This window comes from Oryctolagus cuniculus, chromosome 1 (assembly GCF_051225735.1).
Source record: "Oryctolagus cuniculus isolate XC-2025 breed Fujian yellow rabbit chromosome 1, ASM5122573v1, whole genome shotgun sequence".
Lineage (NCBI taxonomy): Eukaryota > Metazoa > Chordata > Mammalia > Lagomorpha > Leporidae > Oryctolagus > Oryctolagus cuniculus.
The window spans coordinates 29,851,279-29,872,417 of record NC_142867.1 but is presented as its reverse complement, the minus strand read 5'-3'; the positions used below and the strand labels follow the sequence as shown (position 1 = coordinate 29,872,417).

The following is a 21,139-nucleotide window of genomic DNA, read 5'->3' as shown; positions in this document are numbered from 1 at the left end:
GAAGATCTCTCTGTCTCTCAAATAATGTTTCTGGAATGTGTTTTCCATAAACTTTTTCAAGACTCCTCATATTCTGTTTCCTTCTTTTAGTTATATGCTAGATCTGAGCCACAGTGTCAGTTTCTCTGCTTGGCCATTTAGTTGAGGCCTGGTGCTTAAAACCCGGCATAGGATTTGCTACGAGGAGGACCACAGTACTGCTGGAAGAATTCCAGAAACATCACTGTCCCAGGTTCATGCCCTTTGAGTCTTAAAGGAAAAACCCCCTTGCTGTTCCTCAAACATACCAGGGACAGTCCCACCCCAGGACATTTGCAGGGGCCGTTGGTGCCACTGAGAACACCCTTCTTCTAAATATCCCAAGGTCCGTCATCTGTCCTTTATCAGATGTCACCTTCTCCATCAGACGTCCACCCTGACCCCCATTGCCCATCCCCCCACCCTACCCCTGCCCCGCCTTCATTCACTGACCACGCTCTGGGGGTTGGGGCCGCAGCAGTTACTGCCTTCCCGAACAGACACGTGCTCTGTTACTTGCCTTCTGCACTCATTGCCCAGCCCTGCCTGCTAGCAGGCATTTTTCCTTTGCCAGAGGAGTGCCTGCCTTGCCGTAGGTGCTCATTTTGTTGAATGAGTAAACGAATCCTTTTTAAAACGGACAAAACTAAAGGAAGGTCTGAGCCCTCCCCTGGACTAGAGTAGAAATGAGGATAAGGAGATGGTGACCCTGAGATGGGGACAGTCCCAGGGGGCAAGGGATCAAGGCAAGAAAAGGCCTGTGACCTTGACCCACAGGAAAGACCCACCCCACCCCCTAGGGGCACCAGGCTATGAGTCCCTTCTCCCCCTCTGTCCGAAGCCCCAGCCTTCCATTCACAAGGAGCCCCGTGGTGACTCCCCCAGCCTCCCATCAGCAACTCCAGGCTGCAGAGCTGCGGGTAGCCTCCCACTGGCTGCGTGTTGCTTGTGGTTGATAGGACCATCCATCGCAGGAGGATTTAGAATTCCGCCGCCTGCCTGGCTGTTGAGTAAGGCAGATAAGCAGCGCTCTGACAAAAATGAAAGCGCCTCCCCCGCTTGGCTTCCCTTGCCTGAGACACAGAGAGTAAACCTGGATCTGGGTGGTGTGTGCACGTCCTGGGGAAGTGAAAGCGATGGAATCCCAGGCTGCACTTTGTGGGAAGCACTGCCAGCTGTGGCGACTTTCTTCCCAGACCTCTCTCCATTCTCTGTGCGGGCAGCCTCAGGGCCCCTGCCCACCGAAACCTGCCAGAGAATCGTGCTCCAGATAGAGCGCCCGCCTGCTTTCCCAGCCAGTGGAGATAAGGCCGGTGGGGAGTGGATTTTTGTTGAACGATGCCTGTTGGGCAAATCCACCTTGAAATGTTTGATTATTAGATACATGAATGCATATCCCACCAGTTCTTTTTTCTTCTTAACCCACATTCAGTCCTGCAGGGAAAAAAAGAGTCTTTTAATTAGGCTCTCAAAGGTCAGTTTTCCCCTAAGAAGTAAGCCAGGAATTCTGCTTATCAAAGAAGAGGATCTTAGAATAAAATAATGTAGATTCTGGTGCTAGCATTGTGACGCAGCAGGTTAATCCACCACCTGAAATGCCAGCATCCCATATCTAAGTGCTGGTTTGAGTCCTGGCTACAGTGCCTCTAATTCAGCTTCCTGCTAGGCAGCCGAAGGTGACCCAAGTACTTGGGCCCCGGCAACCCACGTGGGAGACCCAGGTGGAGTTCCAGGCTCCTGTCTTCTGCCTGGCCGAACCCTGGCTGTTGCAGCTATTTGAGGTGTGAACCCCAGGGGATAGACAGTTGTTCCACCCCCCCCCCACCATCACTCTGCCTTTCAAATAATAATTTAACATTTTATATGATTTTCAGTTTTAAAAAATATTCACCTAGGAAAAAATCGAGCTTGAAGATATGTTAGCGAATGGCCCCACATGTGCAGTGACTTAGTGAGACCCAGGATGGAAGCCGGATCTCTAAACTCCCAGGATGCTCATGCCTCCTTCTCTGCTCCCCAACTCTCTTTCCTCAGGGGCCGGGGAAGATGCTTAGCAACTGGCAAGAGCTTGTTGGGTGCCAGGCACTGTGTGTACAGCGCCTTTCCTTACATAACCCCATGAAATCCTCCCGGGAATCCCACAGAACAGGTGCTATTATATCCCTTTGCCTCATTGAGGAAACAGAAAGTCAGCATCATTGTAATGCAAGTTAGCCATCAGATGTTGGCATCTGAGGCCCTGCAAGCATGGTAATAGGAAGTGTTACAAATGGAAGAGAGGCCACCAATTTAACAAGAATCCCTTACCATGCAGGGTCCACATTCTATGGGGTCATTTCGAGAGGGATAGATGCATGGATAGACGGGTGGGTGGGTGGATGGAGTTCTGAGGCCTCAGAGGACAACTCCATTTCATTCCAGGAATAATCAGCTCCTGTTTCTGAAGGGCTAGAAAAGATTAGGAGACTAACATGAGGGTTCTTCAGAAAGTTTATGGAAAATGGAATTAAAAGATAAGTTTACATTGGTGCCAAAAATTTTTGAAATCTATGCATATGAGAGGTCTTTGAAAAGATTTCAAAATGTGTTGCACTGAAATAAATGTCTTTCAATTTCATTTTCCACAAACATTTTGAAATACCCTTGTATACATTTCCTGACTTATAACATGAGAGAGGACAAGCAGAACTTCGAGGCCGGTGCCTTGGCTCACTTGGCTAATTCTCCGCCTGCGGTGCTGGCACCCCGGGTTCTAGTCCCGGTTAGGGTGCCGGATTCTGTCCCGGTTGCCCCTCTTCCAGTCCAGCTCTCTGCTGTGGCCCAGGGAGGCAGTGGAGGATGGCCCAAGTGCTTGGGCCCTGCACCTGCATGGGAGACCAGGAGGAAGCACCTGGCTCCTGGCTTTGGATCGGCACAGTGTGCCGGCCATGGTGGCCATTTGGGGGTGAACCAACGGAAGGAAGACCTTTCTCTCTGTGTCTCTCTCTCACTAACTCTGCCTGTCAAAAAAAAAGAAAAGAAGAGGAAGAAGAAGTTCTTTGAGGACACAGGCCCATGCCCTCATCAGCTCTGTGTGTTCCACTGTACCAGATGCTTCATGGGTGCTCATGAAATGTTTAAATGAATGAAACACATACATCAGTTAACATGAGGCTCTCTGTGAATGAATTAACATCTATCAGGAGTTGTGCAGTCTGCAGACTTAGAAATATCCAAAAATAATCACCCCTGGAGAGCTTGCTGTAAATCAGCAATGAAAGAGCTAAAGTAAAACTATAAATCATTCCATTACGGTTTCATACATTTGTAAGTAAGTGGTTTGGGAAGCAAGACTGGTGTAGAAGCTGTATTTAGTGTTAGTGTGCTAAGCAAATTTGGACCAAATATAAATCCCTGGCGTGGGATTTTTACCGGGGGTTGGGTGCTAGGGGAGAAGTCTTGGAGGAGCATCCGAGCTATTTTTGAAAGTTTAATCTACATTTTTAGAAAGCTGCATTTTTGAGGAACTGGAATATCAATCATCACCTCTGGCAGGATTCTTCATTAAGGGGAAAATGACAGCATGCCCGGTCTTCCTCGAGTCTCTTCCGATCGCATTATTAAAATGGGCTTTGTCGCTGCGCACCATGTGTGAGAAGAAACCCTTCCTTGGCACACCTCTCTGTCCTTTACCACCCTATTTACAGCTTGCAGTAGACGTGGTGAGTGTGAAGCAAGAACCCAGATGGAATGTTAATGCCGAGAAACGACACGTGAGCCCGCGATGCCTGGGCTTTGAGTGCACGTGACGGAGGAGAGGCCCAGGCAGCCGTGGCTCTGCTCCTTGCATTAGCTTTGATTTGCTAGACGTTGCATGAAGAATGAAGCAGAGCCTGAGCCCTGAGCCCTTCAGACAGGAGCCGAGCGATGGCCCTCAAGTCTATGGCTTCCTCCCTGGGACCGACTTAATTAATTAGCCAAGGTCCTGAGCTTGGCTAATGCTGAGCCCAGTGAATACTTGATTTGCAATGGAAATTCACAATTTGGTATGGAGCTTCCATTTTTTAAAGGCCTTGGCTAACTTACAGCTTTCCACATCCCCTTCTCCCGATATCGTCCTTTCTGGACTATCTTAAGTGTGATGGATGCATCAGGTAGTTGTTAGAACTGGATCCTGTCCACCAGGGCCCAGCAGTTGTGGTGTTCACCAGGATAAATATAGACTCCAGAGGTCATACAGCTTCTTCCCAGGTAGAAAAAAAAACACAAATCGCACCACCTTGCCTGTGTGTGTCTGCATGGGTGTTTGATTATCAGCATAAACTCTAGGGGCTAAATTCAGGGGCAGAAAAAGCAATGCAAATGCATTAGGCAGAAAGCCAGAGCGGATCAGGAAGAGCTCTGGAATTATAGGAGGTTGAAGATAAGCAGTTTTGGTTGGTTTCCAAAATGGGCAGTTGCCTGCGTTAATGTCTGGATAAGAACTTGCTTGTAATGGGTAGATGGATTGCTTGGATGTAAATGGAGCCTGAAAAGAATCTATTTCCTTTCAGCAATTAAACCTTCTCCACTCGGGCTGTTCAGCAGGCTCTTTCTCCTTAGTGCACAGTGCAGAGGTGTTCGCAGCCCAGCCTGGTTTGAATTTGTTCAGGGGATCTGCATTGATAAGGTTTGGCCGTACCTCTCTGCGTATAATGTGTGATTAGGTATACTGTAGTCCCCAGGGTAGATAAATGAATTTTGGAGGTTGCTAATATAAGACACCTAGCGGTAGAGGTCATTTAAGTATTATTTCCTTCAACTAGACCATAAAAGCAGAAAAATGATCCTTTTCTTTCCTGTCCCATCATTGCCACACCAAGTGGGTGACCTGTTGAGTATTTAGAACAGTTTTGCAAGGAGGGTTATATGCAAGGTGATTGGTTAGTTTCTGGGTAAGTTGTTGTTGTTGTTTTAACCTTTAAAAAGAAAAGTTTTATATTTGATATATAGGTTGATGGGGGTCATATATAGAGTGGGAGTCAGTATCCATATACTGGGATATGGTTTCTTGCTAGTGTTTTCTCGATAGTAACAGTCAGAGCCCACTGGTTTGGAGAGGTGAATGAGACGCCTAGATTTCCCTCCTCTCTTCTCCTCTGTCAGCAGTGCTGAGTGGCTTCACTTTTCACTGCTTTGATCTGTGTCCTGCCTGACTGGGTTGCAGAAATAGAGAGCTAGAGCTTGCAGGGAGAAGTCGGTGACATGACTGAATTAAGACATCTCCCCTGCCTCTCGCCACTGCCCTCAGTGACGCCCTGGGTCACACAGGAGCTGACATGGTGATTGAGTGCGTGGCTCTCGGCCATGCTGGGTCCCTAGGCTCCTCAGAACAAGCTTCCAAGACGATTACAATTGTAAAGATGCCTTCTGTGAGGTCTGTGAGCAGCGGCTTTGCCCATCATGAGCGGCCTGCGGCGGCAGCTGCTGCTGCTGCTGTTTAACCTCTTTGGGTCAGCCAAGTATCGCTTCATTTCAGATTGAACAAGAGTTAGCCACTTAGAAAATGTATCAATAAGCTCGTGGCTCAAAGAAGACCGTCCTCCTGCCTTACACACCTTGCATACGGCCTTAAATCGCTCATTTCCAGAAACAGATGGCTTGCTTCTAACACTTTTGCTTGAACGGGGTCAAAAAGCTGGAGACGGTCGCACAGGTTTGCCAAGAAAGGAAGATGTGTGATTGGGAGTGATGGCTGGCAAGGAGCGCCGTCCGATCCAATCCACGTCTGTCCATTGTGTGTCCGTTCCTCAGCCCTGGGTGGCAGATCCTCTTGCACTGAATGAACGAGAGCAAATGGAGCATCCGTGACAGCTGTCTGACACGTCCTGGAGTCCAGTGGTTTAAACTGACAGCTCTGATGCGGCGTTTCACTTCCTCAGTGCGGTGCTGTGAACTGATAGAGATGCTTTGCAAGCAGGCAGCCAGCCAGCTTCTGTGTCCCAGATCTGGATGTTAGATTAGAAAATGTGGTATTTACAAATGTGTTTCACCTTGAATTAGCCATGGTCCAGTTCCTACTGTTTATTGAGGGGGACGTCTTTTAAAATCTTTTCAACCGCACAGAAGACTCCTGTTTCCATTACGAAAGTGCACACACTCATTACAAGGTGTTTGGAAAATATAGAAGAGGGGGAAATTATCCATTTCCTGCTTCCATAAGTAATCATTAGTGTATTTCCTTCCATATTATTTTCTGTGCATATGTAATGCAATCATGATTTTTTCCTATTTTGTTCCTACTTCTATTAATAAATGTTTTCCCATGTTGTTATAAATTCTTAATAAGTGTTCTTAATGGTTGCACGGTGGTCTATCAAGTGGATGAACCTGATTTTTCCTAGCCATGCACCGATTGCTGAAGAGTGGTTACAGCAAAGCTCTGATGGTCTTTAAAGCTTTATCCCTATTGTAGATGACTTCCTTAGGGTAAGTGTCCATGGGACTTGTAGGAGGCAGGGACACTCCTGGGGCTCCTTGCGTTTCTATTACTAAAGGGTTTGCCAAAGGGGCTTTGTCATGAACACCCACAAAGGCGATTGGGTAGATTCTTTATTCACCACTCCTTGCCAACATGTAGGACATTATCACATTCAAAGATCGTTCCTGCATTGCTAAGTAAGAAATAGTATCTGATTGGAGGTTCTGTCTAGGAAGAGCCCATTGTGCTGTGCAGAGTTCCTGGAAATCCTAGGGAAGTGTCTCGAGGGAGGAAGTCATTTGTTTCCATTCTGCCTTTGCAAAGCTCTCATCTGCTTTTTCTCCTCAGCTCTAAGTCCTCTTACGTGGAAAAAGAGGTAGCCAAGCCACAGGGGCAGGAAATTAATGCCCCAAAGATTCCGGTTAAGATCGACACCCATTTTTCAGGCAACAAATGACCTGACCTATATTTTCGTTTTTCCTTCTTACACCTTTTAGTCAGTAGCCATTGAGTACCTACTGTTCCAGGTCCTTAAAGTGTGCCTGGCATCCCTCCTTCCCACCTTCCCTCCCTCCTCCTTGCCTCTGCCCTCCCCACGTCTGCCTTCTGTGAAGGCCTGACAGAGGGAAATTAACTGGCTAATCCATGTGCAGCAGCCCCTGGTTCCCGCTCCCCTTCCCGATGCACATGATTTATAGTTGTTTGGCAGAAGGTCAAAGTCTGATTCCTGGAGGGGGGTGGGGGGGGATTGCAAGAGTAGATATTTGATTTCTTTGACACAGATCATTAAAAATTCATATGTATGGATCCGAAAATGAAACATTTCTTCATGTCAACATGAGTTACAGCAGGAGCCTAGAGCAAGACTTGGGTATTGGAGTGCGACACTGTCACCAGATAATCACATCAGCATAGCAGTGGCTCTCAATGAGACAAGAAGAGGGAAAGGCAATCTGCACTCCAGAGGTTGGAAATGAAATCTTCCTCTCTTTTGCCTTGAAGCTTTCCTTGTAAACAAAGCCCGTTTATTAGAAAATCTCTACCTTGAAGAGCCCACTTTATTCATTTTTCTCTGATCCATTTGACAAATGGTTATCTAGTCTCAGCTATTGGTATGGTGCATATTAATTCATTAGTAAGAAAGGTGTCTGTTTTAAAACTTCCTATTTTCTACTTTCTTTCTTGGCTCCTTTTCCTTGACTCTTTAGAGTGGTCTTTTACAATGTCTAGACCAGAAGCCTTTTATTATAAATTCTGTTGATGGTTGGAAACATGATCTTCTGGCCTGTACTTCTCATGCTGTAATACACAGGGGACTCCATGTTTGGGGTGTTAGGTTCTCACAAAGTAGATCCGGGGTGGGTGGTGGTGCTTCTACCAAACTCCTGGGAGCTGCTGCAACTGGTGATAATCCAATCACCGCACTTGGAATAATGAGGCTGCAGGCCACCATGTCTTGTCATCCGAAAATGTATGTCCGCTCGAGCCAGTGAATGTTACCTTATTGAGAAATAGGGTCTTTGCCAATGTAATCAAGTTAAGATGAGTATGCAGTCAAGGTTCTCCAGGGAACCAGAACCAATAGGAAGGAGGGAAGGAAGGAAAGAGAGATATTAAGGAGTTGTGTGATTTTGGGGACTGGCAAGTTCAAAATCTGCAGGGCAGACCAGTAGACTGGCAACTCAGGGAAGAGTAGATGAGTGTTGCTGACTTGATTCAGAATTCCTTCTTCCTCCAGGACCCTTAGTCTTTTCTCCTACGGCTGTCAGCTGATTACATGTAGGTCACCCACATTATCTGCTTTACTCAAAGTCTGCAGATTGCCATTTAGTAACGTCTACAAAGTACCTGCAGGGCAACACCTAGACTGGTGTTTGACTTAATTCTGGGCACTCTGGCTTAGTCAAACTGACACCCAGAAGAACCAGGCACCCTAGTGAGATCATCCTGGATTCTGGTGGGCCCCAAAGCCAGCGTGATTGTGGCCTGTATAAGAAGGAGGAACTTTGGCCGCAGAGATGCAGACACACAGGAGTATGTGGAGACAGAAACAGAGATTGGAGTGATGCCATCCACAAGCCAGGCAATACCAAGGATTGCCAGCAAGCCCTGGAAGCTGTGCGGAGGCAAGAATTCCTCCCGGGGGCCTTCCCAGGGAGAGTGCCCGGCTGGCAGCTTCAGTTCAGACATCAGCCTCCAGAACTGTCAAAGAAGACGTTTCTGTTGTTCTAAGCCACCCTGTTTGTGGTGCGTTGGTGCGGGAAGCCCCGTCTGTGTCCTCTTCTGTCTCTTGCCCTGCTGCCAGGTTGCAGGGCAGCCCCGTGACCGATGGGGAGGAGTTCAGTTTGCTTTACTTTGAGCAAACTGTCCTAATTAAAGTATGCCCCACTGGGATTGTCGCTCACCATAAGTAATGCATATTTCATTAACATTTGCTTTAAAAACCAACAAGATCGTAAAGTTGAGATTGCATTCGCCTAAATGCTGTCCAGATTTAATATGCATAATATAACCTCCCAGCCTAGCAAGAAGCTTGAGCAGGCAGTTTTTGCTGCTTGTTTTTAATAGGAGGAAAATCGATACCGGGTGAGAGTGAGACTAACAACGTGAGCTGTCAAGATCCCAAGAAATAATTAAGGTTATAATATCAACAAAGCAACACAGTTGTAGAGGAATGGATAGATGATTTTATTATGGTGTGTTGGTTTTTTTTTTTTTTTTCTCCTGCCTGCCTCAGGCACTTTTGTTGGCATTTTCAGGACATAGAATCGGGAGGTATTTTTCTGCTCAGGACTGGGGGAGTAAATGTCAGTGGTGATCAATAGGGTCGCTCCACGAGCAAAGCCACACTGGAAATGTCACTCATCTGACCTTTCAGCAACAGTTGGGTATGGATGTCCGTTTGCGCCGAAGCCTAAAACGACTGACTTCAACTTTGGCCAGGGAGTATCAACCAGCATCGGAGGCAAGGAATGCCAATTACCCTGGAACCGTTGAGTTTCTCTAAACGGTGTTAGCACAGAGAAATCGAAATTCCAGATATCCTGATTTCCCAGCTGTCTCATTCATCACATTGAGACGACTCTCCAGACTGCCTGGAGGTGGACTTCAGACAGAACTCAATCTTCATGTTTCTTTTGAGCTTGAAAACGATGCATCTGAGTGTTTGGACATCGAGGTTGAGGTGTGGTTCTGAAGAATGACATGGTAGTAACTCTGTGTTCCCACCAGAAGACTCACCCTGTTGTGTGGCTCTCCAAAAAGAGCCGCCTTATTCCTGATTTGAATCCATGCAAACTTTTGTTATCCACCATTAGCAGGACTCCCACCAGAACTGAGGCAAAGCAATGTTGAGTCCCTACTCAGGCCCCTTTCATAAGCCTTCTTTACCTGTTAGATGACGAGTAAGCTCTTCACCCTGGATTCAGAGCTATGCATTTGACTCCAGTGAACTTCACCCCCAAGCCCAGTGACCCATCAAAACTGGATTCTTGTTCTCCAAACACATCTTCCAGAATTCTCGCGGAATACTCTGTCTCCGTTTCCATTTGCTAAGTGTTGCCATCCATCTCAAATGCCACCTGCCTGATAACTTGGGTGCTAATTCTCACTTCTTTCGAACACCTCTAGCATTTAGTTATTTAATTCGTAGTGCTTTTCCAACGCTTAGGTACGAGCACTTACGTGTCTGACATTTGCTTCCTGTAATTTGTCACCTGTTTGGTTGTAAGCTTCTTGAAGTGCAAAGAAGTAAGAGTACTGTGTCACCCAGAGTACAGGTTGTTGGCCTTGGCTACTGGAAGCCCTCCTTAATTACAAACTGGATGGACTATCTCTGTAGGGTAGGGAACTTTCCCACTGAAGAGTAGGCATTTGAGTCTACTGGAACAAACTAAGTAGGCAAATTAACAGAAGGGAAAGCATACAAATTTACCACCATGCACATGTGCACAGGAGCCATACAAAGGATGAAACTTAAAGAAGGGCCAGGTGATTGAGACTTGAATACTGTCTTTGTAGGGGAGAGGGACCAAGGGGCCTGTGGACAATTTTAGAAAGATAGCGAGTGAGTTTTAGGGGAGAAGACGAGCCTTGAGAATAGACAATGGCCTGAGCCAAACTCCTCTGGGCTCTAGGAATGGTGTTTGATTTTCAGTCTCTCGCTCCATGATCTGAGTTAGCTTAATCTTCCTTGGTTAATGAAATTTCAGTAAGAAGATTTGAAGGCAATCGTATTGCACTTTGGCAGAGCCAGTCCTTAGGTGGATCAGGGAATGTTCCGGGCCCTTCCAGGCTGCATCTGCTGCTCCCCAGGTGCTCTCGGATTGAGGTCCACGGTGGCATATTTTGAGGTGTTATTTTCTGAGCCCCAGCATTAGCTTATTGTTCCCTGACTTGAACAGCAGAACTCTCTGGCTGCTACGTGAAGCCCAGGACATTCACTGAACTCAGATTCTTGGGTTGCATCGTTGGAAATTCTGAATCAAAGCCTTGTGCCCAGACACCTGTATTTTTTCACAGGCAGCTGAGAAGTGTGCTGTTGTTGACATACCTCTGGGGAACAACAGGTGCAACTACCACAGAGATCTGAGTTTGAGTCTGGGTCTGCAGACCTCAGCAAGCTCCTCATGTGTAAAATGAGGCTGCATGCGCCTGCTGAGGCTCCTGGGTGGGATTACATGAAAACAGCCTATGTGGGGTGGCCAGCCCAGCTGCCTATCAGAGTAGGGGCTGTGAGTGCCATCTCCTTCCCCAAGGCCACGGCCAGCTCTGCACGCTGGTTTCCAGGTGGGTCTTACTTCCCTCAGTCCACTGTCTGTGTCTTCACCCTCGGCATTATTTAAGGTCCCCTTGCTTCCTCAGCCAGCTACACCTCTCCTGCTGGGATCTGTCCACCTCTTCACCCCTTTCTGCTGCTTGTGGTCCTGTGGACCCACATCACGGGACACAGCTGTGAGGCAGGTGTCCTTGGAATGCCTGTTTGTTGGCATCATTTATTCAGCACGTAGTTGTTGAGTGTCTGCTCTGTGGGAGACTGTTGTAGATGTCAGGTGTATAGCAATGAATGAACGAAATAAGCGAAGTCCTTGTCTTCAAAGAGCTTAAAGTCTAGACTGACTGCAAACATAGAACTCAGTGGGAAGCTAAAACAGACTGAGGGGGAGAAGAGAAGGGACTGAGAATAGACAGGCAGAAGGTGGGGACTGGATGGTGAAACCTTCAGAGCCATAAAAGGAACACTGGACTCGACTCTAGGTGAACTGGAGCCAGGGGAGGGATTTGAGCACAGAAGTGAGGAGACCAGGGTTTTCAGAGGATCTCCCTGGCTGCAGTGTTGAGAATTGACTGTAGGGGGCAGTGGTGGGAGCGAGAAAGCAGTTAAGAGGCACTTGCCACACCCCAAGGGGCATGGGATGGTAGCCAGCAGGGTACCAGAGGAGCTGGGGAGAAGTCGCTGATAGGGGCCATGCTTCCAAAGGAGGGGCAGTTGGAATTGCTTGTAGATTTGAAGTGGAGGGTGAGAGAAGAGTCGAGGATGGCACCGAGGATTTGGTCCTGAGGAAGTGGAAGGCTGGAGCTATCAGCAGCAGAAGTGAAGTGCATGGGGGTGGGGATGGGAGTGGGGGGAGGACACCGCAAAGGAGCAGACCAGGGTGAGGGTGGCCTCGGAGAGCTGATCTCGGGGACAGACTGGAAACTCTTTCGCCTGTCTGTGTTTCAACGTGAAGGTTTTAGTGTGCTCAGGAACCAAACCCTCGCAATAAAATACTGAAGCTCTGGTGGGTCTTTGTGGCAGACCATCCCTGATTAATGATGGCTCAAGTTAGAAGTTTCTGGCTTTGCAACGCTGTGAAGACAATACGCATTTGCTAGAACTCGTCCTTAGAATTTTGAATTTTGAAAATCTTTCCCCAGACTGACAAGGTGCGGGGAGTTCCTCTCCGGTGACGCGGGCCAGCGGCCCCCACAGTGGCTCCTGGAAGCAGCCCACACTTGCCTTGCACCATGTTGCTGTGATGGGATGTTCTGTGGCATGCTTTTGACTTACAATGGGTTTATCAGGAAGAAAGCCCATCATAAGCCGAGGAGCCTCTGTAGTTTACAGAACTCTTTTATATATACAAGTAACATAGGCTTATGGTTAAAAAAATTTTAAGCACAAAATTCCAAGAATTACAGGGCTAACATGAAATAATGTCTTCCTTGCTTCCCTAGATCCTTGGGGTAATTGTTAAAATCACTTTTGGGGATTTTTGCAGCTAACATTTTTTTCGGTGGTTACTGTATCCTAGTCCCTAAACTGGTAAATGCTGGGCAAAGCCTTCCCTCACTGTAGTTCTCCTAGGAACTGTGGAAATGCAGGTGGCTCCATGAACCATGTTTTGCAGATGAGGGCCAGCGGTGAGGCTGGAGGGGGCAGGCCCTGAAGCACAGGTCATCAGACCACAAGGCCCAGCCCTGCACCACTGTCCTGGGGTCACACTCCCTGGGCTGTCATGAAGCAGCCTCTGTCACCTCCTGCTGTAGGCTGGATGCAAGCTGTTTCATGTAGACCCTACCTAAATTAAATTAAAATTGACTAATTAAATATGGCCTCTTTGAAAAGCTTCATATTTCTAATTACAGCTTTTCTTCTCTCCTGAGAAGGCAGCCCAACCTTGTTTTGAAAAGTTGCTCAATTATTAATGGTTGAAGAACACTTTGAAAATGTAAAGTGTCATTAAAGTGATAATAAGAAGGCCCTGAGAGAGGCTGGGAGGCAGTTGTCAGCTTTCCATCTCTCGGATACTCACCGTCAACCCAAAGCATCAGAAAGGAAGGAGCAGTGGGTGGGCGGGCGCTTGGCACAGCAGTTTAGGCACCACGTGGGATGGCCACATCCCACTCCAGAGTGCCTAGGCGCGAGTCCTGGCTCAGCTTCTGATTGCCACTCCCTGTTGATGCACACAGTGGGGAGGCAGCAGGTGATGTCTCAGGTGGGTGAATCCCTGCCACCCATGTGGAAGACCCAGCTTGAGTTCTGGGCTCCTGGCATTGGCCTGGTCCAGTCCCCGACTACTGTGGGCATTTGGAGAGTGAATGGGTCAGATGGGGAAGATCTCATCTGTTTCTTTCTTTCCCTGCCCCTCTGCCATTCAGATAAATAAAATAACTAATTTTCTTGAAAAACGAAAGGTCAGGATGGCTGATCTTAGCTGCTAAAAAACCTCTTTTCTGCCTTCCCTCCCTCCCTTGACTTTGGCCCTTGACACTTGAATCTGAGCTGGCAGATGACAGAAAGGAGGAAGCTATGCAGACTGTTGAGGGTGGAAATCGCTGATAACAAAGCATGTGGCTAGGGGAGCTAAGGAAGAGACACTGATTAGCTTTGAACAAGAGATGGCTCCGCATTCCTCTTGCGTGGAAAGGATCCCTCCTGGGGAGTAAATGTGTCTGGGTGCGAGCTTCTTGCCTTGTTGCCTGTGTTACAATCCTCCCTACCTGGAAAACACCTGGAATGAACTGTGCAATACTCTGCACTGGAAAGTATAAAGGTTCATGGGTTTCAGAGCTAGAAAACACACACACACGTAACATAGAGACTGAGCCATTAGTGAAATGTAGGTGGAAGCATAGTCCCTCTGAGTGACCTTCTTCTGAGTTTAGTCCCCAACACCCAGAATGTCAGCATCATCTCAAGAGGTTTTGGGTTTTTGGTTTTGGAGTTCCATTCACACTGCCCCCACACACTTTTTTTCTATAAAGGTTTTATGTATATATTTAAAAAGCAGAGTGACAAAAATAGAGGGAGAGAGAATAAGAGGGGTATCTTCCATCCCCTTGATTTGCTCTCCAAATGGCCACAGTAGGTGAGGCCAGGAGCCAGGGACTCCTGGGCTAGGCTGAAACCAGGAGCCAGGGATTCCACCCACGTCTCCCACGTGGGTGGCCATGATCCAAGTACTTGGGCCATCATCTGCTGCCTCCCAGGCACATTAGCAGAGAGCTGGATCAGAACTGGAGGTGAGACTCCATCCCAGTGTGTGTTTATGGGATGTAAGTGTCCTAAGTGGCAGAGCCCTCCCTCATTCTCCAATTCACTTTCCCCTAGTCTGCTCTCCTTTAAGAAGACAGATGATGGATTCCATTTCTGGCCCTGTTGGCTGCTGATTAGTGAATTTGCAACTCCAGGAGACTTGTTTCTCTTGACCTCAGGAGTTCCACACCCCTCTGGAGTTGGGGCTGTGGACCATTGCCAGTTGCTTTCTGTTCCTTGCTTAAACTCTTGCAGACTTAGGAAAAACCTAAGTCATAAAGACTCACATAAACCCTCCACCGCATCTTTGAGAAGGCACACTTGGAATCACCAGGGACCGTGTATCTGTATAATAATGCAGAATTGTACGGTGGTTGGACACATGCAGAAGGATATTATATTAATCATTAAGCAAGGAGCCAAGCTAAGAAGTTGTGTTAAGAAGTTGCTGTCATTATAGACATGCAAGGCATTTGGAACATAGGGGATGAGAAACAGGAAGCGGTGGGGTCTACAAAGTTGAGGCCACCATTCACAAAGATTCACCATTTCCTAATAATGGTTCCCAGTTTTTGAGCACTTATACTGTGCCAGGCTCTGTGCTGATGCAGATCACTAGGGGTGTAGATGATGGGAGTCCCTATTTGGAAAGTGAGGAAGGCAGAGAGGGGATGTGGTCCACCATAGATATACAGCAGTAACTAACTGTTTTGCTAGGCTGCCTGATGTGGGTGAAAAAAAGTAGCATATGCTTTTACCAAACTCCAAATAAGCCAGGATGGTAAATGTCCACCCACTCAAAGCAAAACTAGGGGTCATGGCTTGCTTTGCCCAAGGTCACATGCTTTGGAAACACAGAATTACTGGGTTTCAAAACATGTTTTGATTTTCCCATCAAAAATCATACTGGATTAAAGTAAAACATGTTGAACATAATGCAAGGAGGAGTGTAACATGTTGTGCTGAGCTATTCTGGGTGGGAAAGGTGCGTCAGTGACAGGTAATGTGGTTTGAACAAAAGGAAAAAGTGAATTTCTGAAGATTGCCTCCCAGACGTCACTGTTTTAGTAGTACTCAAAATATGGATGGCTTCCATACCTGCTCACGTTGCATGTTCCTGGGACCTAACTTAGTCCAAAAGAATCAAAACAGGTGAGCTTAGAGCTGTGAGATTTATGTTTTAATCAGTGCCAAAGATGATTCTGTTGCATACCATTATTTGGATTTCATTTAGACCACCTCACTCAGTTAACCTCATGTTCACGTTTCCCACCTTTTGTGTCTCCCTGCTGAATCCTAAATAATTCCTCCTGAGCCGTCTTTCAGTTCATTTATTCTCTTTTCATCTGTGTCTAATCTGTTGTGTGACTGGTCCATTGATTTATTTTGATTTTAGTTAAAGTATTTTCACTTTAAGATGTTCTATTTTGTGTCTTTTCCAAATCTATTTCATTGTTTTCTAATAACTTACTGTTCCCTGAAGATGGGTTTATTCAAGCTTTGCTTTTTTCCCTCCCTCCCTTCCTTCCTCCCTTCCTCCCTCCCTCCCTTCCTTCCTCCCTTCCTCCCTCCCTTCCTTCCTTCCTCCCTTCCTTCCTGCCTTCCTTCCTTCCTTCCTTCCTTCCTTTATTTGAATAGCAAAGAGAGGGGGGAGACACACACACACACACACACACACACACACAGCAGGGTGGGGGTGGGGGGAGATCTTCCATCTGCTAGTTCACTTCCCTGAAATAGCCACAATGGCCAGAGCTGGGCCAATCCAAAGCCAAGAGCTTGAAGCTTCATCCGCATCTCCCATATGGGTGACAGAGACCCAAGTATTTGAGCCATCCATTAGCAGGGAGCTGAATTGGAAGCAGAGCAGTTGGGACTCAAACTAGTGCCCATATGGGATTTCAGGATCGAAACCTGGTGTGCCACACACTGGTTAATTTTCTTTCTTCTTTAAAGCTTTATTTATTTTTATTTGGAAGGCAGGCAGGCAAACAGAGATCTTAGATCTAGTGGCATACTCCCTAAATGCCCACAATAGCCAGGGTTGGACTAGGCCAAAGTCAAGGATCCAGAACTCAACCTAGGTCTCCCACATAGGTGGCAGGGACCCAAGTACTTGAACTTAGCTGCCAGGGTGCACATTAGCAGGAAGCTGGAATCAGAAGCAGGGCCAGGACTCAAACCCACACACTTCAGTATGGGATACAGGCACCACGAGCAGCACCTTAATTTCTGCACCAAATGCCTGTCCCTCTTTTATTGCTTTTTTCAAGATTTATTTCTACTTATTTGAAAGACAGAGTTACAGAGAAAGGGAGAGATAGAGAGATCTTCCATCCTCTGGTTCACTCCCGAAATGGCCACAGCTGGGCCAGCCCGAAGCCAGGAGCCAGGAAATTCACTTGGTCTCCTATGTGAGTGCAGTGGCCCAGGCACATGGGCCATCTTCTGCTGCTTTCCCAGGCACATTAGCAGGGAGCTGGATCGTAAGTAGAGCAGCCAGAACTCCAACTGGCACCCATATGGGATGCTAGCATTGCAGGTGGAGGCTACACCCATAATGCCACAATGCCAGCCCCTCTTTTATTTCTTAATAATATCAAAAAATTCTTATGATTTGGTCTGTTAATTTTAATATTTGAAGTCTTTTTGTGTCTTTTTCAGATGTCTGCTGTCCAATCTTGGTGTCTTGGTTCCCAAACTATGTGGGTGATTTTTTTTTCAACTGTATTCCACCCATGCCTTTGAGAAATTAGTTTTGGGGATTCCTAAAGTATTATGATAGATGCCTTTCTCCATGCTTTCTGCTAGGCGCCTGGGAGTATTACCAGTTTCAGCACCATTTCAAACCCATGTTTATGTGGGCTCCTAGACCCTCTAAGTAATGCAGGCCTGAGGTACATGATCCATTAGGGGGCACCCATGGGAATAAACTGCTCCACAGCTCTCCTGCTGCACCTGTTGCAAAGACAGCCTTCACTGAGGCCCCCTGGTGAGAAAGAGAAAAGTTTACTCCTGCTTTGTCCTTACCTAAGGGTGAGCTCTTTGGAGTCCAAGCATGAAGGAGGCTCTCTCAGATTTGCCACTTTGGGCAGCCCTGGCTCTGCGTTTCTGTTCTTCACAGTCTTTGGCAAATTGGAAACACAAGTTTCTGTCATTGAGAAATTTCCACCCAAGGGTTCGCCTTTTGTCTTTGTGAGAGAAGGTGCCACACTTTTCTGGGTACTTGCCTATCACTTCTTCTATGAGGTTAAGATATTTTAAGAATATGTGTTTCTCTAGAATTATGTTATTTTTTCCCAGTGGGAAGGTTGTGTTGCGTGTGTAGCCCACAGCATTAAATCAGAACCATTTCCTCTGTCTCCGCCAGCCCCCAATATTAGAGACAGAATGAGAGCTCTGCTCTGACCTGTAGTTGGGCTGTTGCCCAGTCTCACACCTCTGTGTTCCCTAGATGTGTCCAGGTATCACAAATGGAATGGCTCAAGTCTTAAAGCAAAAGTTACATGACTGCAATGAAAAAAAAAAAAAAGATCAAACAGTGCTTGGAGAAGGAGGCAAAGGGGACAGATACCATAAAGGTTGAGAATCATTAGTGCTGAGGCTTCAAGGAGTAGGAACCGCAGCTGTTCCGATGAGCCTGAGCTAATCTTCCCTCCCACGATCACCCGGTGTCTCCAGGCAGTAAATGTAGTCTGATTAATGCAGTGGCACTGGATGGCGGGTGAGAAATGGGGGTTGGAAAGAGCCCTCCAGTTTCCGTCAGTGGGACGCAGGTGGACAGCCTGTACCCAGGCTCCGTCTTCTCGTTTTCATTCTTCTCTCCAAGGGATTAATTGGCCTCTTGGGGAGAGATTGCCACTGGCTCTGAAGGATGCCTCTCTTGGCCACATTATTGCTCGCCCTTCACTCCGCTCCTGAAAGTCACTCTTGAAAACACACATTCCTCTCCCGCTTTGAAGCCTGATTTATCAGCCAACTCCTCCGAGAAGAAACAACAAGATAAAAACCTCGGGCTATAAAACACTGTTAGGCGTGATGCTCTGCTGGTTTTGTGTCTAGACAGAGCTCAGAGACTCCTTTGTGGCCCTTGCGGTACCCAGAGATGACTGCGTGTTTACCTCTTTTTAGAAGAAAGATGGACTTGACATTTTTATGTATTGGACCGAGGCCACAAGGACTGGCAAAGAAAGCTCTAGCTAGGAAGCCAGGAGGTGACACTTTGAATCCAGGTCTGCCTGCCCTTCCCTGAATGAGAAAATGTGGAGTTTTGCAGATAAGAACAGATTGAGAGGTCTATTGCTTGTTAATTCTGGCACCTGGGACCACTTACTCATGTCTCTCTGCCTGAGCTCCCCATCAGTGGGGTAGACACACAGTAGCACCTGTCTCACGATGCTGTTGGAAAGATAGATCATGGCAGGTGTTTAGAACATGATGCTTGGCATATACTAAGCACTCAGTACACGTGAGCTATCCTGATTATTATTCCAGCCCAGACAGGCCATATGCACATAGTGACCATGCCGGGAAAATAGTCCTTGTTCCAGTGAGTCATAGAAGCTAACAGCTCCCATTTGGAAAGGGGAAACGGATGGTGGTAGGCGGGTTCTTTGAGAGAGTTGGGCTACCTCCAAAACGCTCTTCAGCCAGGTACACTTTTTGCCAGACTGATTGCATGTGTGGTCTAGGATGATCATGTTCATTGCCAAGAAACACGTGAGTCATGGAACCAGGAGACACTCAAAGTAGGCGAGTGTAAAATTAGTGAGTCTGAGAGAAATGCAGGCAGACAATGCGCTAGCTCCACCAGGCAGATCCTGAGGCCGGATTAGTGAGGTGGATGGCGTATGAACCCCATGCCGACCTGCAGCTGGTCATCGTGGTCTGAAAGCCATCGTGGCCGTGAGCTGGGAAGAAGCACACCTGCTAGCAAGCCTGTAGCCGCCTCCAGCTCCTGCCAGTCCTCGCCTCGTCACCATCCGTCATTCCCTGGCTTCTTATGACCTTGACTTCTGTTCACAGATTCTATTTTCTTTATGACTATTAAAATTTACATTTAATCTTTGCTTTTTTATGATCAGAAATAACATGTGCGCATTATGAGGAAGGGCAACCACACTGGAACTGTATGCAATAAAACGTGAGTCCTTCCCACCCCTAGTCCGGTCCATTCCCCAGCAGTGACCACCGTGAGAATGCAGCCAGAGCTCTTCTCTGTATGTCTCTCTATGTGTCTATAGATCAGTATAATACAAACCTACATGTAGATGCGTGGACAAATGCCGCACATACATAGAGGCTTGTCATATTACTCATGGTTCTGCTGCCTGGTTTTTAAAAATGTTTTTCTTTATCTATTTGAAAGGAAGAGAGACAAGAGACAGACATCTGCTGGTTCACTCCCCAAATGCCCACAGCAGTGAAGGCTGAGCATGGCCAAAACCAGGAGGCCAGAATCAGTCAGAGTCTCCCATGTGGGTGACAGGGATCCAGCTACTTGAGCCATCAGCCAGCACCTGCTGCCTCTGGGATGTGCATTAGCAGGAAACTGGCGTCTGAAGCAGAGCCAGGACCTGAACCCAGGCACTCTGATACGGAGATGCAGGTGCCATAACCAGGTGCCCTGCATTCTTATTTTTATCACTTAAGACATCAAGGCATTGTGTAGCACTACCACCTCATTCTTTTTCAGTGGCTATGATACAGCCATGGTTTGAGTATATTTAATCCCTCTCTTCCTTCTGTTTCTAACCTCAGTCAAGGTGGATGTGTAGGTCAGCTGAGAAACAGCCAGATTTGGAATAGGTTCCATTTAGGAGTCCCCCCTCACCCTCTTCTCAGCCACACCCTCTAGGGTTCTGGGTGTGTTTGTCAAGGATGTGGAACCCTGATGGCCGTGGCAGCCCATTGGGTAGTGTTGGTGAGATCGGGCGTGCCACAGGGGTGATGGATGCAGTCCCCAGAAACAAGCCTGTCTCTCCTGAAGACGGGCCAAGGTGATGTTAGTCAGAAAGTGAGATTTTTTAAGACATAGTAAAGCCTTTTGTTTTTGTAGTACTTTATGCTTTTGAAGTGCTTTCACAGTCATTATCCTGTTTGATCCCACTGAGAACCCTGGAAGGATGTAGTTGATAGCTGTTTTCCTGTGGCTACACGAGGCCAAGGGTAACAATGAGTAGGAATCAAAGCTGGAATTAGTCTCTCTTTTCCTATACCTGGTCCTTGTTCCTTCTGCACTAAAAACTGCCCCACACCCAGAAGAGCTTGGTAGCCACAGTCCAGGACACACTGTACCCCACTGAGTGTCACTTGCCTGAAAATCCAGGTGCTTTCCATAATTGAGGGGAATGAATGACATAACTGCCTGCCCTCAAGGCTTCTAGTGTGGGCCTGGCATTGTGGTGTGTTAAGCAGCCCCTGTGACACCAGCATCCCATATAAACACCAGTTCAAGCCCCAGCTGCTCCACTTCTGATCCAGCTTCCTGCTGATGTGCCTGGGAAGTTATCGGAACATAGCCTGGGTACAAGAGCCCTCTGCCATCCATGTGGGAGACCCAAGTGGAGTTCCTGGCTCCTGGCATAGGCCTGGCTATTGTGGCCATTTGGGGAGTGAAGCAGCAGAAGGAAGATTTCTCTCTCTCTCTCTCTCTGTGCACCCCC

At 47.3% G+C, this 21,139-nt stretch overlaps 1 protein-coding gene across 5 annotated transcripts in view; it reads left to right on the top strand.

The window, feature by feature from the left end:
* LDLRAD3 (low density lipoprotein receptor class A domain containing 3) overlaps positions 1–21,139 on the top strand; it is a 259,920-nt gene that overhangs the window by 194,283 nt on the left and 44,498 nt on the right. Inside the window, exon 5 of one of the 5 annotated variants that reach the window (XM_089309643.1) lies at positions 5,791–5,837. The exons of the other annotated variants lie outside the window; for them this stretch is intronic. Within the exon in view, the coding sequence (XP_089165769.1) occupies positions 5,791–5,822 (32 nt within the window). The 3' untranslated portion in view covers positions 5,823–5,837. Of the gene's footprint in view, positions 1–5,790; positions 5,838–21,139 lie in introns of those variants that run through there. 5 annotated transcript variants of the gene reach the window in all.